The sequence below is a fragment of the Nomia melanderi genome, chromosome 9 (genome assembly GCF_051020985.1).
Source record: "Nomia melanderi isolate GNS246 chromosome 9, iyNomMela1, whole genome shotgun sequence".
NCBI classification, from domain to species: Eukaryota; Metazoa; Arthropoda; class Insecta; order Hymenoptera; family Halictidae; genus Nomia; species Nomia melanderi.
The window spans coordinates 10858613-10876568 of NC_135007.1; the positions used below are offsets into that span (position 1 = coordinate 10858613).

A 17956-nucleotide genomic window follows, 5' to 3' on the forward strand; every position below is an offset into this window, starting at 1 on the left:
ATGGCACTTGCACTTAGTTAACACTCAAACTACCAGTCGAAACGACCGGTTTCGATATTCTTGTTACGCAATTGTTGATATCTTCAACGCTCGAACAGCCGAAACGATATTGAAAATAAATAGTTTCGTTTGAATACTATAATGACTGTCTGAAGAAACTAATTGAAAAATAAAAGAAACTAAAAGAAAATAATTGTATTAAATGCTCGGCAGTTCTAGCGTTGATGCTAGAAATAATTAAGAAGTAAAATTGGTTTCGAGAAATTTGGACAAAAATGTAGATTAAATTGTATTCAATTTTTGATTCTAATACACTCTAAACGATGTTTCCTTTGTAAACCATTGCCGATTAATATGAAACGCGACAATCAAGCTAATGATTTCATAAAGTTACAGACTTCATAAATCTTCGGATACGATGACTTTTTATTACCGTAAAGATGCAAACCGCGGAAAGAAGTATAAATATCAGGAAATATTTCTTTAATAATTCTCCTGTGTTGTAAATCTTTCGCTTTTTTATCGTCCGTCGAAAACTACAGTTTCCTGAAAAATATTATTGTAGATGTACGATTAAACGCTGTATATCCTGGTGGAAAAAACTCGCTTGCCGCGACAGCCGGATGCATTGTGTACAGAATAATATATGAACAATGCCGAAGTCTCTCCACGTGTTAGGAGGACTGTTTAAATATTCCCCTTTTTCGTGCGTACAACACATGCTACCGGAGGTAGTACCGATGGAAACCACCTGATCGCGAGGGACGAAGAAATTTTATTATTGTGCAACATCGCGTGCAATTTTAGGCCCGAACGGTTGAGTAAGAATTACGGCGTAAATATTACCGCGGAATGTAAGTCTCATTGGGTAACATTATATTCCAAGTAATAACTATTAAACCGTGAATTTCCGAATGAACTAATTACAGTTTTATTGCGGCCGTTGCAGGAAAGAAAATCGTTTGTCGTTCACGGGAACGTCGTTTATAGCGTTCCCCATAGTAAATACATTATCGCGACGCCAATTAAAGATTCGATTGTATAGAAATAGAAATATTCTGTTGTTTATTATTCGGTATTTGTCATAATACGCCTTCCAGTTACGGAAATGAAGGATTCCTTCCGAAGAAAACGGAGAAAAAACTTGACGTGAGCGAGCCGAGGCACGTCGAGGAAATAAATTTTCTGCTTTTTAGTGGGCACACAATATACTGGTTTCCTGAGGACGCTTATTAATATTCATGCCTGCCAAAACACGTTTCCATATTAAAGTTATGTCGCCCTGGCGTCAGGTACTTCTCCCCTTTCTTTTCATTTTTTCCGTAGCGACTTTAAATGATTTTCGAACGTCTATAAATCCATTCATATTAAAAGGACGATGGAAATAATGAAACATTCCCTTGAATCGTATTAAAAGCTTCGATTAACCTCTCTACGTACTTAATAACTGTCGCAAATTAATAAAACGAAAAAGAGTTAATAATGACATCGTTGTTTTATGAAGAATATATAAATCTGATGTAGTAATAGGAGAAAAATTGCTATTTCAGAGTACCGATTCAAGATGCGAGCAACGAACTCCATAAAGAATTGAATTACTCCACCGTGAACAGACGGTTCGGACTGTATCAAACGAGAAAGGAAACTCATAACGCCCACAAACTCTCAATTTCCCATTACATAAACGTATGCAAATCTGACGTATGTAAATCGGATCGGCGACCCGAACGAAATCCCCCGTTTAGTCATTGCGAAGAGCGAACGCCCCGTTTCTTTTCCCTTAATCAGCATATCGCCGCGGCATGAATGAAACGAGAGGCGGCGAGCTATTTCGAAATCGAATTCGATGGAAAACTCCTATTATGGTGTAGAAACGTTTCTTGAGTTCTCGGAAACCTGTAACTTTATTTGAAAAATAACCTAGAACCGCTATCTTCGAGAGCATACGAATACATCGAATTTTCAGTTACCAACAATCTGTCATTGACATTGAAATTCCAGAAATCAATATATTATTACTGAATTCTTCGTTTTATTCAATTTCTCTGTATTGAATATTTCACGATATTAAATATTTCAATTTTACTTTATTAAATACTCTACATTATTAAATATTTCAATTTTATTTGATTGAATACTCTACATTATTAAATATTTCAATTTTATTTGATTGAATACTCTACATTATTAAATATTTCAATTTTATTTGATTGAATGTTTCAGTAATATTTTCAAATAATAAATACTACTAATATATTTCCAATGTTTCCGTAAGTTTAGTAAATATACAACTTACAGAAAGAAATGTCAATGTAATAGAAACAGAAATAAGTTGTTTCATGTGGTTTCTATTTTTCTATAAAGTCCATACTGTCCACGTAAAACCGCAATCAGGCAGTTTAGATAGGTTTTCCCGAGATGCGTTCCCGGTAAACGATTCCGCAAAGACATCGCGGTAGATAAATTACGATACGCGCGGGCTAAACGGGTTCGTTTCGTAACTAATCTTCGAAGGATCGGTGGGCAACGGTCACACGTAGAAAGTTGGTAAGCACCGCTTCAGGGTACTTGCTCAACGCGACGACGTTCGGTTAAACGGTGACGAGAAGACGAGAAAAGTTTTAACGAAGTAAAAAATGTGGCTGAATGCTGTGCAACGGATTTGTGTTCATTAATTGTTCTATTAAGTTTTACGAATTACATTCGGTGACTTGGATTAACCCATTTGTGATCAATACGTGTCGACACAGTGTTTTCCTCTTGTGATTAAAAAATTCAGAAATCGTACTAGAAATAGAACCTTTAACGTTAAAACCAGCGAGCAGATAAATTGAATTTTAGAAATTATTCTACAGAAACTCCAAAAGTGCATTTATCGAGACTCTAATTGATTTACTATTCAGTCCGCGAATTGCTAAAGCAATTTCTTTGATTTCTCAAAGAAACGTCATCTTTTTAATAATTGCAAAGAAGGAATTAGGAATGGGTAATTTTGAACCGTCTGTTAGTTTTAGTGTTAAGATACCTAAATAATACATCGTAAAATGAAATTCAAAAGGAAGAAATAAAATATTAACGAAACAACATATAATTAAAAACGTTTCAAATTTATGAAACAATTCCAATTATAAAACATGTTTCATCCAACGTAAAACAATGAAATCATAAAAAAAATTCATCAACACAAAACACTGATCTCGTGCATTGTTCTATTCGGCGCAATCAATTAATTTATTAAATCAAACTATTCCATTTCCAGGAAGAAAACGGATCGTCGATTTCTAGTGTTTCACTTTCGAACAAAAAGATGCTCGCGCGATCACGAACCCGAAAGAACCACAAATGGCCGGGTGAAATGGTTCAATGAAAGTCGTCCGATCGGTATCCACCGTCGAGAGTGTAGACAGCGGTAATGGTAGTGATAGAACCTCCGCCGTTCTCCGATGAAAAGAGCACGATAGCGAGGCTGAGCGTCGACGTGCGTCGAGAAGGATGTCGCACCTGTTCGAAGCAGGTTGGCCTGCTATCGAAAAAACCAGACGACTCTCAGGGGCGGCATTGCTGAGCGCGAGTGAAATCGATGAATGAAAGCGGTTCGCTACGATTTACTTCCTCGCGAAGCGTTCGGATAGACGACAGATTTCAGGAAGCGTTCGAACAGAAACTTTCGATCGGTTACCGATCATTCGTCCCGAAGTGAATTTCACGAGGGCGATCGAGAATGATTATCGATTTGAGAGAATACCCGAGAAACTTCCGATCGGTTTCTAAGTAGATTTTTACGAGAGCAATCGAGAATAATTATGAAAAGACACTCGAACGGTCGCTCGAAGAGCGACGGGACGAAGCTTCGGGCGACAGAAAATCCGCCGAGTGGTACAGCGCAAGAAATTATGCACTAACGACGTTTTAAAGAGAGCCATGTGCGCTGCTAAGTGCTCTCGCGCACGGCTCCGTACGTTCTAATTCTTATCTTGTCGAGCTTAATGCGTCCTCGAGAATCCCAGCGACAGTCCCAGAAAAAAAGAACGTGGCCCGTTAACGCGCAAGCTGCTCTTGCCGAACAAGAGGGGATATATGATATAAACTCGCGAGAGGATGCTATTAGGAACTCGAAACAAGCTATCCGTAATGAACCTTGACATTCGCATTCGCTGGAATATAATTCGATGTATTCGTGAAATGCACAGATGTGTATTTACAATGACGTAAAAGAATCACTGAAGATTTCGGAAGGTCGAGAGGAAGATATCTAGAAGCTCAAGTGTCTGTTCCAAAATGTCTATTTACATACTTGATCTTCTTATCCTCGATTAATCGATTCAACATTTTTGTACGACTCACCCACAACTTTGGTGTAAAACTGAAAAAAGACATCATGAGTACATCCAGTTAATCAATTAACACTGAAACTACCGGGTCAAATTGACCCACTTCAGGAATTTTAATTCGCCAGCATTCAAAGTATGAAGCTACATTTGCGAAAGATTTTTAATTGGTACATTTGCAAAGATACTAGAAACAGAAATTAGTCACTCTAATTGCTCGGTAGGTTTAACTCGGACCACGATGTGACCGAGTGACATTTGAACTTTTCACTTAAATTTTTTGATTATTTCATACTTTCCAAAAGTTTTCTTGGGCTTTGAAATTTGGGCTCTACAAACAATAACATTTTAATCATACCTTTTATTCTCATAAGTGTCTGAGAGTCACATCGTGGTGTTCGTTATAAAAACACGTGATACGATTAGGATCGATTAAGGAGTGAAGTGATTATTCTTCATTGATGAGCCCAATAATCATAAAGCAACATTTCCCGGTGGCATTCTCCGAGAAAGCCGAACAGAGGAAAAGTAAGATGGATCGTCCGCGGAAATATCGGTTACACAATTCGGCATACTTTCCGCAGATCGTTCAGCTCGATGTTGGACGGCGTGTCCTCCCGCTCCATGCCGCTGTCCTCTTCCTCCTCCGCGGTGACATCTTCAACTTCGACCTTTGCCGGCTCGTCCTTCTTCTCGCGATCGCTCGGCGTCGGCGTCGCCGACGCGTCCTGTCGTACTTTTATCCACTTCAACATTTTCACGCGATTTATCGACGCCACGGACCGGTTTCCCTTTTACGAACCCCTTCGTCTCATTCCAAACCTCGGGGAGGCTCATCCGCGAGCCAACGAGGCGAACCCTTCGGAGTGTACCCAAAATTCACCAACTTCGAACCACGAGCCAGCAACTTCGGGCACACACGCTCCACGCCCTCCGAGCGAGCAGATAAGAGTCGAGTCCAAAGGGGGCGACATGTCCCCGGTTCCAAGGCAAATACAAATTTTCACCATGCGAGATAGTTCTGTTTGACGTGTCCACAAGTTACCTGCTCTCTCTCCGAGCACGGTTAATACCTGCACTTGCCCGGCTCTGGCTTTTGTTACCGGTCGATCGAGTTTGTTCACTTGATCCCGATAACACTGGGGACTTTTTTTGTGTACCCTCCGGCCGACGTTTGTATAGGCTTCATTATTTTCCGTTTATTCTCAGATGATGGAGAAAGATGGATTTGTGGTAGAGTATCGTTTAATTGTTTCGTTGAATTAATCTGCTCTGTTCGATTGTAATAAGTTCCTTTATATCTTATTTAATATTCCTCGTATGTGAATTACTTTCAATGATGAATTAGATGAATTGAACATAGATGAATTGAAGACGTTAACTGGTGTTCGTAGAATGAATTTATTATTTCAGTGATATATCGTTCAGGATTGTTACTTGTACGACTCCTGCAAGGTATCGTGATATCGACGACACTGACGCCTTTCAGTTTCGTGGCTTTCGCGAAGGAAGAGGCGGCTCGATGGACGGGAAACAGGTGGCTATTGAAAGGGCCCGTGGCAGATGATCCGTCCCGGGGACTACAGGAAGAATCGCGCGCAGCAATCGCATGCCGGACGTACTAAGAGAGAACCCGTTGCCAGACGAGTTGTAGACTCGATTAAAAACATAAACTCGTTTGGCAAGTGAAGAGTCACTTCGATCTACGCGGATCCTGGCCAGCCTTACTCTCGCTACCATCCGCGATTTTCAGGAATATTTAAACAAACGTTTAAATATCTTCAGGTGTCTTCCAAAGATCTGTTAACTTCTAAGCTTCCAAACAGTTCCCGATCGGAAGAGTTCGATCACGATGCAGAGACACTCGAGTCGCTCGAAGCGTGACTAAAAAATTCAGCTTCCTGGATAGCGTTGAATCCTCTCTTCCGGACGTTAACGACTCGCTGCATCTCTCCCCCGAGTCGTTCGTTCCACTTCGGCGTGCCACGTGCTTCGGCCGTTTCGCCTGGCACAGTTTCCTTAAAATTCACGGCGACGGAGCTCGGATGACGACTCGCGGTTCACGGGCTTCCCGGCAGCCTGTACTTCCTAGAATTAGCGCACTCTGAACTGCAGGCGTACGGGCTCTCCTTGAAACATGTGAATTCACATCTCGTCGCACCTAGTCCGTAGAATATAAACCTCGATATCTCTATGAACTCGCTTCCTCATTAACTAAGCTTCTATCTTCCAAACGAAAACCGTATCCTCCAACCGCGGAGATCACTCAGCTTCACTCCATCCTGCTTCCAAACAGCACGTGGTCATTTTTGTGTCACTTGGAAGCACTTTTCCTCTTAACGATTCTTCTCTTCCTCTTCGACGATCGCGGAGAATGTAACTTATTCCTTTTCAGAGTAGCCCGGAGGCAAGAGTATCCTTCGAAGCACTGAATATCTGTTCCACGCTCCACTTTCGCCAGATTCCGAGTACGTTATCAGTTAGGTAACTCGTGGTGCACACCGAATCCGCGTTCTACCGATTCGATTTTCGTTCCTCGCGCGAAGGGACGCCGGACGGTTCGCAAGTTTAGGGGGTAGGTCCGGGTTCGATCGGTTTTCCAAGCGAAAAAGGCTCGGCCGCGCCGTGAAACATGGAGAATGAGCACAGGACTACCTGCACGCGGCACCGTACGCTCGTACCTGAAAGCAACGGCTCGCACAGTGCTGGAGAACATCCCCCACCCTTCGCGCGATCTCTCTTCCTCTTCTCTCGTTCCGCGGGGCCGTACGGCGGACCCCTTCCCCACCATCGCCAGCTACGAGGCCCTCCATAGACCCGAGAAGCCAATGACGTCACCTGGTTAGCTGTCCTACGTTCACCAACCTGGCCGACCAGCAGCCCAACCAGTGCCTTACCCTTCGGGTTCCACGGCGACCTCTTTTCTAGTTTTGTCGTCGATGGACCAACGATTTTTATTCATCGACGAACTTCTGGGACTTGGTACAGGGAATTGTAAAATCTCGGACTGACTGGAAATTGATTCCGCTCGTAGTTTCCTTGTTTGCGTATTCAATTATATAGATACTTTATTATTGTATTGGGTTTTCATTAAACTTTTATTGAGATCTGGTTTTTGAATTATTGTAACTCGGGCTAATCTATATATCCGTGTTTCATGTATTTCTGGAAATCAAGGATATTGTGCTTTTAAAGATATTTTGGTTTCATTATTGTAGAGGAATATATAAACCTTGTGCAAACTGTAATTTGCATTTAACTCTACGTTTACGGAACTCGTCAATTCGACGGATACTGAATTTACTAAACATTATTTCGTAACAGTTTAAGTAGACTTTGACTCGAGCAATTAAATACGCGCTGCAATACTCTAGTTTTGAAGCTATAGTCTTCGCGATTTCTATAAACGATCGTGTAGTTTTCTAAGAACAATAGAATAAAGTGTGGAATAAACGTCCGTAAATCTAGTATTAATAAAAAACACATGTCGATTTTTCCAGGCTTCGAATGATCGATCGCTTGATAGCAAAGCACATTGTACTGGAAAGAATGACTTGTATTGAACGCCTAATTAGAGGCCGGAAGCTTGTGTGAAAGGGGGTGTGAGCGCAGGTGCAGCTGCATTTGGATTGGGGGATGAGAATCGATGCATAGCTAGACTGCATTTAAATGTATAATTCGTGTCTATCTTATACATATAAATTGCTTCAGAAATATTTATAATAGTTTCTTCGAGTCCCCATAATAATTTCAACTAGAATCACAATTTCTTGAAGTGACTCATTTCAAATTACATTTGCATCGCAATTCGCAAATTCCACCGATTCTAAATACTCCACTATCATTCTTCCAAGTTATACATTTCACAATTTCATCTTCTTAAAAATTCTTCTTTTCCTCTTCGACGATCACGGAGAATGTAACTTATTCCTTTTTCGGTTTATAATTTCATAAACGAAACTGTTGTGATAAATATGTCCGAAACGTTTACACGACACCGATTCGAAATATTCGGAAACCTGTAAAAGAGATTGTACCCCTTGTAAGGGGCCAGTTGATACGTCCCTGAGGTCCACCGTTTCTCTCGTAGACCTAAGGTATAAGGAATCACGAGGAACGGTTTTGTGTGGTCTTGATGGTGTACGTGAATCGTACGAGAATATGAGAGACCGGGTACTACGAGGACTGGGACAAAGCCAGTTCTACGTGTCCAGCCTGGCATACGCGACACCGTCGGGTCTTGTGTCACCAACACAGAGGAGGGGCGAGCCTACGCGAGGCCGACACGAAAAACCAGGGAGGAAGGAGGGAAAAAGTAGCCACAGGTACCGGCCGGGTATACCTGAGAGAACCGTACAGAGGGATAAACGCTACGACGAATCATTCAGCGGTTTCAGTGAATCTCCGCTCTCTTTGATCACTTTCAGAACCTTTCAGCGCCCATTAATGGCCTCCGATGAAACACAATTCCAGAAAATTCGATTCCACTCAACCGGAGATCCCGAAAGTTGCTCGTTCTCCTGATTCCTCGAACACTGAATATTGAAATGCAAAGTTTTTATCTTGTTCGGTGCCGCCTGACATTTACTGCTAATTAGTGATTATGAATATTTGAGTGAACCTTTATTTTCGGAGACTATGATAATGAGGAGGAATATGTTGAACTGTCCAGTCATTTTTATGAAGTTATGCGTTAAGAAAATTGTATGAATGTTTATATCTATCTGGTTTTATTTAATCCCTTGTCCTACAGCGAGTGAGACTCGTAAAGATTTTCAACGTGATTCAACGATTATATATTACTCATTCGAATTCAAAGTAGATATTCCTCTGTAGTCAACTATTATACTTAAAAGGGAATATAGGCATAGCATACGCTTAGAATTTTTCTAATGTTGCAATTAACTTGCAGCCGATATTTATAAGTCTTTTGAAACTTTCCTTATATTCCAAATATTAACCCTTTGCGGACGAATGTCGACATGCCGGCGAGATGAAATTTTCATATTTGGAAGACTAAGTCGCAAGCAGATGATTTAATTACTCGAGGGATCAGCAGGTAATTTCTGCTTTTTCTATTATCTAAGCAATTGATGTATAATTTAGCTTCATCTGCTGAAGGTTATTTTTATTTCAAAGAATCTTCGTCCGCAAAGGGTTAAAATAGCTCTGCTAAACAGAACTCCGCTGTTGGTAAACCAGTAATTCTCAAACTGAAAGGGTACAGGCCAGTCCTGTCCAGAAAAAAAACATACGATTAGAATTTTTCTCTTTTTCCAATAAATTATCAATGACAAAGTAGCCGCATCAATCAGAATTGAGAAAGAAATCATAGACCAAAGGGTCAATGTAGATGGACATACATGGTTTGCAATTCCACGATTATTTTCTTCGAGTTTCGTCACGCAGGCTGTTAATCGTAAGTTTTTGCAAACGAGTCCGCCCGCAGCGGTGTTCTAATTTCAATAACGTATTATGGCACATTAACTAACTAACCGGTGCCATTCACTTTTAGTTTATTATTTAATCGCGACACGTGGGCGGCCGAGAGTAAACCGGGTAGCCATCCGAAACGCGTAGGTTCCGTAGTATTTCCTCCTTCCTAAATGAAGCGGAATACTAAACGAAGTCTCCGCGAGAAACATCGTTGCACGGGCGTTTAAATGGTAATCTCGCCTTCCTACGCCTGTGCTTCGAATCCTGGCGTCCGATGAACACCTACCTATCTAATTGGACGAGCCGTTCGTCTTCGTCCCACTTCAACGATATTTCGGAAAACTGCCAATACCTCTAAATTCTGAAAACCGATGAATCAGTCTATCTGTATCTCAAAATAATAAACAATGGAACTGACGAAAGAAACGTTCCGAATATACACATTTTCCAACTGCACTAAATTGTAGGAACATTGATAATTGAATGAACGAAGTAAGAGAATAATACAGAAAGGATTTACTCAAATTTTTCAGAAATACTTTTGTAGTGAATCAAAAATATTCAATTGACAAGAGAATTCTTTTTCTTCCACCTGACACGTTTAACTCGCTTGACGATTTGATTAACTGAAACCCATTATTTACAGAGGAAAAGGTAGTCTTATGGCGCAGCAGAAGCGATGTTTTAAACAGTATAATAGAAGTAGAAGAATTGGACTAAGATTGAATGCTGGAAGCAGCTTTCAGCGGCAAGAAAATAACGTTAAAACAATTAGCTTCGTAATAGAAGCTAAGTGATTTTCATGGTAACTGCGAAGCGTAAGTTCAAGGGAGCCATCCTAGCTGCCCGGAAACGAACTTCACCGGCCGATAGGCGTTCAGAACCGGTGCAGCTCAACCAGAGCAACCACAATGCAACCGCAAATCGTAGTCCGCGCAGGGGACAAAACGAGAACAAAATTCCGTCCGCTAAAGTGTTGCCTAGAGTACGAAAGTTTAGTGGAATAACTGTTCATCCGACGACAACGAACTAGCAGGCTGATAGAGCCTCTTAGTCGCTCAAATGACCAGTCATTAATCATCCTCGAGCAAGTAACAGTATTTCGGAAACGAAGAATAGAATGAACGAAAGATGATTGCGTTAACTCGAACCACTTAAGCAACCTGCGCTCATGACACAATAAATTCTAACAGATAACTGATTAAATTTAGACAGAAGATATTAAATTGAGCGTGTTTCCTTTTTTTAGAGTGTTTCGAAGCGATTGACACTAGAACTTACGTATCAGTCAAGATGACTGGTTTCGGATTTTTAACAGCATTGAATATTCGAAATGATCTTGAAAATATAGTTTCACTGGAATACTGTAATCAGTGCCTGAAGAAATTGGAGATGATCTATTGTTACAATTTTTATAGTGTTAAGAGCAGAAGGTTCAACTGACCATTCAGAATAAATTATTAGATAATTTCCTTAATTCCGGATTACAGTTTTAGAGCTTGTATTCATGAATGAAGGATTGATTAATCGACTCTTCCATTTCCAGTTTCATGGGTTTCAATGTTAGAATTGCTTTGACAAAACTAGCAGACGGGTGAAGAATCTATTCCTGATTTCTTCCTCCTGCAATTATTAAGAAGACAACAGATGCTTCTTTGAGAATTTATTAAGGAAAGTGATTTAGCAATACACAAACTGAATTGCGAATCAACGAAATTCTTGAGTTTCTATAGAGTAATTTCAAAACGTCAATGTAACTCGATAATTTTAGTGTTAACCTCTTGCGCCGGAAAGACGTGCCACGCACGTCGAGACGTTTCTGTTTCGAAATAGTCAACGATGTCTTTTGCACATTGATAATCCTGTTGCATTACGCATATTCGATTGTTTCGAAATGTATCACTCTATACAAAATGATTAACGAAATTAATACGCACACCTGCGTAAAATAGGTAGAAACAAAATTCATCGCGCGATACTTTGTCGAATCTCCAAATTCATCTCCAGCGCAAGTGGTTAAGAAACGATTGGTATTTTTAGCTGAGGATTCGAATTCGAGTTCGAAGAACGTGCGAGTGGAGTTTCCGAACGCAATAACCTGACTCACTAGGAAGCTATTTGTCCGGTCAGCTAGAGGACATTCATGATTTAGCATCACTAAGAAAACTTTTGTTGTGCAAAGGTGTCGGCGTATTCCCGAGGGACGAAATTGAACGTGAGGGTCGTAAAGTCGAAAGAATCGCCTGTGGCACGTGGTAAAGGGACGTCTCGTTCCGTTCTAACCCCGAAGAGGCTGCTGCCACCTCCCCGAATACGTTCCTGGTGATTCACTGAGGTATCTCTGGTCAGGTCGAATTCTTCGGCGTTACACGTACCCCTTCTCTGGAATGCGGGAGTACTTTCTTTTCCCGGAAGGAACTTTCATTTTTCGCATTATTCATGGCACCCTTTGCATACATATTAAACAATAAATAGAATAAAATTTGGTCGATATTTCTGGGTGACTAAAAAATAACAGAAAGTATCAATTTGATGTGAAAGGCAAATCAATGAATAAATCGCCACGTAAACTGAATGTTATAAAAACTATTTTAGGTTTCTTATAATTAATCTGTCGTACAAATATTATATAGACATTGATGTGATTAATAAGAATGGAACAATCAATGACCGTGTCATTGCACAAAGCGTACTCTTATATTTCACGGCATTATGTAACTCGACGCCATTCTCCTTTCTACCCTTACCTTTGGCGATACTTGACACAATGGAGTTTAGAATTTTCAGTGGTTCTTAAATCTTCAATGAAATCTTCGATAATAATGAAGCAATTAACTGCATTTGTTTGACTTGACTTTCTCCTATATAAAAACCATGTATCAAGCTGAAATTTTCTTTTGGTAATAAAACAGTGAATGATTCTTAATTTATTGTATCCATCGATGAAAAAATTGATTTATTTATTTTCCTTTTGTAACCTACCTATGTCAATAGATGTGACAGAAGTATAGATACAAAGTTAACCTCTTGATCTACAACATCTCGCGACGAAAATTTTAAACCGAATTTCACGAATCTAAGTGTTATTTACTTTGTTTCACTATAAATTAAATATTACTTTTCTATTATGAATCGTTCACCTTTTGATAAGCAATCCGAACTTCTTTTCCTAATAAATTATTACAGATGATCATAGGTAAGAAATAAATCATAGGGCAAGAGGTTAACAACAGAACAAGGTTTGAATTTCTAGTTCCCACCGCCCTCCTCTGCCTCTATCAATAAATTCGGACGGGGGAACAAGGGGAGTGTATCCGTAAATTTTCATTTCAACATGTCGCCCGAAGCAGGGCGAAGATAATAAAGAGGAAGAGGGCCCTGCAACAAAGAAACACGCCAGTCCTTCGAGCCGGAGGCTCGCCTCTGTTCCTGCGAACTTCACTCAAAACACGGTACCCTTTGCCTGCGGCAATTAACTCTCGAGATTACTAATTAACCCCGTGAGAACACGGGGAGGCCCCGACGCGTTTTCTGCCTACTTCGCCTCTTCGTTTTATACGCACCGTGTTTCCAACGCGTCTCGTTTCGCTTACTGCCCCGAACTGTGGAACTGATTCTAATATGAATGTGTGTATCCGAGGACATCGATTTCATGCGTCGAATAATTCGTTTAATTTGGTAAATATCAAACTATAGAGAGAGCTTGAAATTAATATTTGATGAAACTGGATAATTTCGAGGTTATACAAAGATTAGAAGATTTTGATATTTTCGTGTGGAAATTGAATAATTTTGGTGTTATTACAGGAAAATTAGAATGTTTTTATATTACTAAAAGAATTTTGTACAATTTTGATATGTTTGTATAGAAATTGAATAATTTTGGTGTTATTACAGGAAAATTAGAATGTTTCCATATTACTAAAAGAACTTTGTACAATTTTGATATGTTCGTATAGAAATTGAATAATTTTGGTGTTATTACAGGAAAATTAGAATGCTTTTATATTACTAAAAGAACTTTGTACAATTTTGATATGTTCGTATAGAAATTGAATAATTTTGGTGTTGTTACAGGAAAAATAGAATGTTCCGATATTGCCGAAGAAACTTTGCAAAATTTCGATATTATTATCAAGCACGTACATTTCTTTACACATGTATTATACACTAAAAACACGGACCGAGCGAGCGTTCACGAATTAATTAAATAAACCGGTCATCGCGACGTGGAACGAAATTTCCAGGTCGACTATTAACTCGTCTCTCCGGTTACTACAATGAACCGGCAGCAACCCGGAGTATTACTTTCCGTTCTTCTGACCAATCAGGGAACACATCTGAATGTGTGTCTTACGGGAGAAAGGCTTTGCTCGCCGGGCGGCCCGTTACAGTCACTGCTTCCATCGATGTTCGATTGTGAAGAAGTAAATGGAAACGTTCCGATAGTATGCAAATCGTGATCACGTTTCGCTCGACAAAGATACTGTTCCCTTCCGTTTTTTTCGAGGACAAGAATTTCTAGATATCACAATAAACACGTTCAAACGATATCCTCAACATCGGAAAATATACCTGTCAATCGTAAAATTTTATCTTCGCAATGAATCTAACCTATTCCGCAACAGATCGCCCAGGGATTCGGAACGAGTACGCCTAAACTGGATTTTTAAATTGGCGTACTTTGGACAGACCGTCGAATAGATTGCGCGCACGTACGGTGCTGCAGTTTTATTGGCGTCTTCTGCATCCACTCGTCGAAGTGAACTCCAATAAAGTGGATATTTCGCCGTATTCCATGAAGCTGCGTAATTGTTTCCCGAACAACTACCATTTTACGAGACGACCAGCAGCAGCAGCAGCAGCAGCAGCAGCAGCAGCATCCTCCGGCAATGAAAGGAGGAGAAGGACGCTTTTCAGATTAGATTACCTCGCGTAGATTAGCGTTGTAACCTGAAGTAGACACGGCATGGGTGGACCGTAAAGTAATCTTTATTCGTCTTGAGATTCTTCCTTTTTCAAGCGGGTAGACGCTTTTATCTCGAGTGCTGCCGCTTCCCGCGCCGCGTTTTCATTATCGTCGTGGGACTTTTTAAGTGGCCCTCGGTCTGGCCCACTCGTGAAAATCACACGATCGAAAATCACTCGAGGCGACACTGTGCACGAAAACCACTCGGCGGAGCTGTCCGCTTTTGTCGGTGAATCGTCGGTGCTCATCGATACGTAAAGATGTCAAGGCGGCTTTCAATGAAATCTCGGCACGGTTACGGGCTGCGTTAATCCGTGCATAATTAGTCGACAGTGGATTTCGACCGACGGACATAGCTTCTCGCCTTGTGATCGTATTGTTCAGACATTTCGCATGATTCGATGTCGTTGATTATGCACGCTGAGCTTGTTTGATTAGCCAAGTCGACTTTAAACGTCAATCGGAACTGTTTTTACGGAGGGAATGAATAATGAGATATTTGTCTGTTTACTATGTACTATAAAGATTAATCTAAGGCTGAGATATTAATAAAATTCATTCAACGAATGAATTTATTAATTAGCCGGAGAGTACATTTACGAATAAGTGTGAGTTAAAAGATCTGTATCAAGTGTTTTTGTAATTAATTATAATTATAGTATAGCCCAGTTTAGATTATCGAACAGAATAATTGAATGTTCCAAGAACATTAATTTGCGAATGGTAATTATACATCAACGCGAGAGTATTTTTTCCTGTACCAGTTGCCCCTTTCATCCCGTGCTTTAGCAACTAATATCTGTCCACGGAATGACTCGTTTTATCTATGTTCACGGGGTCCCTCGGACTAGCATATTTAGCCTGTCCGGTGGTGCCCGTCTTAATGAGATTCGCGTTGCTTTCTTCCCCACCCCTAGACTATCCGTCTCGCTTACCTTGAGGGCGCAGAAGATGCAGGATTCCCGCATGCAGGCGTGCCCTGAAAGCTCCCTGAAGCTCCGCCGGAAGATGTCGAGGTGCCATAACACCTGAAACGTGAGAAAAGTGAACTGTTAGACCCATACAACTTCGTAATTACATCCGTATCGTTAGCGAGATATCCATTTACAAACACTCCATTAAAAACGGAATTATTACACAAGAAAAATAAGGTGAAAATATCACTTTCCACACTTCTGCGCGTAAAAGTTGTAATAAGGTGATTTCTACATCCGATTAATTATTAAGCGTTCCATAGAATGAACTTTCTTTTTAACAAATCACACCGTTTAATTTTGGACTTATCTGAAAAAATGAAAAATATTTCGATTCTGATATATTTGCAAAATTTTGATCATATTCGAAATTGTCAAGAACAATGTGCCGTTATTGTTAGCATTTCTTTTACATGAGAAAAGGTCTGCGATAAAGTTACACAATCGTGAAGATAAAAATAGCGTTTTAGAAAGTTCCTGGTAATTGTTTGGATTCGCCTCTTTCTTTCATTACTGTAATGACATCGTTAACGGGGTATGCTAATTGGTAATAAATCCAGGCTCGTCCCATCGACGGGCGATGGACGAATAAAGAGTAGGAGCGTAGGTGTGCACGCAATATGAGGAAGTATGTAAATGCGGCGGCACCCCGCCCCGCGCGCGATACTAGCCCAGCGTATCGTGGGCACATTATTATTCCGAGGGAAAGTAAATCACAATTTCCGCGGCCGAGCGCTGTCCCTTGGCGGAACATTATTTTCGCCTTTCCGGCGTCACGGACTAAATATATCCGGTATTCCGCCGGATCCTGATCATATCTCGAAAAGATGAGACTAAACGACAATCGAGTGAAACACCTTGCAAATTTCTAATTTTTTTCCTAGCCTTCCAACAATCCTTCGGAAGCGAAATGAAACCGATATCGAGCGAAACGTGTACAATATCTAGTCGTTCTTTGAATTTTCTAAACGTTGAGAGCGAAACGAAAAAAATATGGAATGAAACACCTTGCAAAACATCTAGTCGTTTTTCTAATTTTCTAAAAATCGTTCGATGAAGAAATTGAGAAAAAAGTATGTGACGAAAGATCTTGCAAAATTTCTAATTTTTTTCTAGCTTTCCAACAATCCTTCGGGAACGATATGAAAGGAAATATCGAGTGAAACGTGTTGCAAAAGATACAGTCGTTTTTGTATTTTTCCAAAAATCGTTCGATGGAGAAATTGAGAAAAAAAGTATCTAACGAAACATCTTGCGAATTTCTAATTTTTTGTCCAGCTTTCCAAGAGCCGTCCGAAAAGAATTAAAAAGAAAGATCGCGTGAAACGTCTCGCTAAATTTCTAATGCTTTTTCAAACTTTCCGACAGTCGTCCGAAGAGCCGTCTGAAATTACGAACGCACTTGCGTGACCGATTTCGAAAGAAATTATGCTCCGGGCAATTAAGTTAATTGCGATCTATCTGGAATCGCAGTAAAAATCTTAATCCCGGTCGCGTCGATTTAATTAAGCCTGATGGCAAAACGTGTATGTTCGCCGCGGACAAGACACAGGAGACTGAAGCAGACCGCGCGGTTTTCACGAGCGGCTTTTGTAGGTTAAATTGAAATTTATTGACGCTTCTTAGAGTAATTTATTTGATATAAATTGGACGGATCGCTGTCAGTTGACTGCGAGAAATTTCGTACGCAATAAATTCGAATTAACACCTTTTCTCTCGTTTGAACCGACGTGAACTGTTTGCAAGCCGAAACGGGTTACCAACGGAACGTTATCGAATGATCATTAATAATTTTCAATGAAACATGAATCTTTAATATCTCGTAACATCGCAACATTAAAACAGTATAATATAATGTATTCGCAAAATGATTTTGTTCGAGTTATCATTTCAGGTTCTAATAATAATAGACAGCTTGTAAAACTGTGGCTAGCAATTAAGTTGAAAACATTGTTGCATAACGCGCGTAACACGACGCGTAACTTGTTCTACTTTTATTTATAAATAACGGGTGTCGCGGAAAGAAGATCGCTACGTGATGGATGCACGTGCAGGGAAGTGTTCTGATTGAAGAGCTGCATTTTGAAAGACTCGTGGGATCCAACAAGTGAGCAGGGTCCTTCCAGCAGACGCGTATCAATATGGCGACCGGGTCAGGTCGCTCCACAATACTCGAGAGACAAGTGCACGCCTCGGTTATTACGAGCACTTCCTCTCGACGCACAAAACGCACTGTGCAGTCGTGTTTT

The 17956-nt window shown here is 40.4% G+C and overlaps 1 protein-coding gene across 4 annotated transcripts in view; it reads right to left on the reverse strand.

The window, feature by feature from the left end:
- The window catches only part of ec (ubiquitin specific peptidase echinus), a 104608-nt gene that overhangs the window by 16293 nt on the left and 70359 nt on the right, over positions 1 to 17956 (reverse strand). For 3 of the 4 annotated variants that reach the window (XM_031990127.2, XM_031990128.2, XM_031990131.2), the window contains one exon: positions 15669 to 15761. In XM_031990127.2, the coding sequence (XP_031845987.2) occupies positions 15669 to 15761 (93 nt within the window). Of the gene's footprint in view, positions 1 to 4903; positions 7018 to 15668; positions 15762 to 17956 lie in introns of those variants that run through there. The other variant, XM_031990129.2, reaches the window with a different exon arrangement.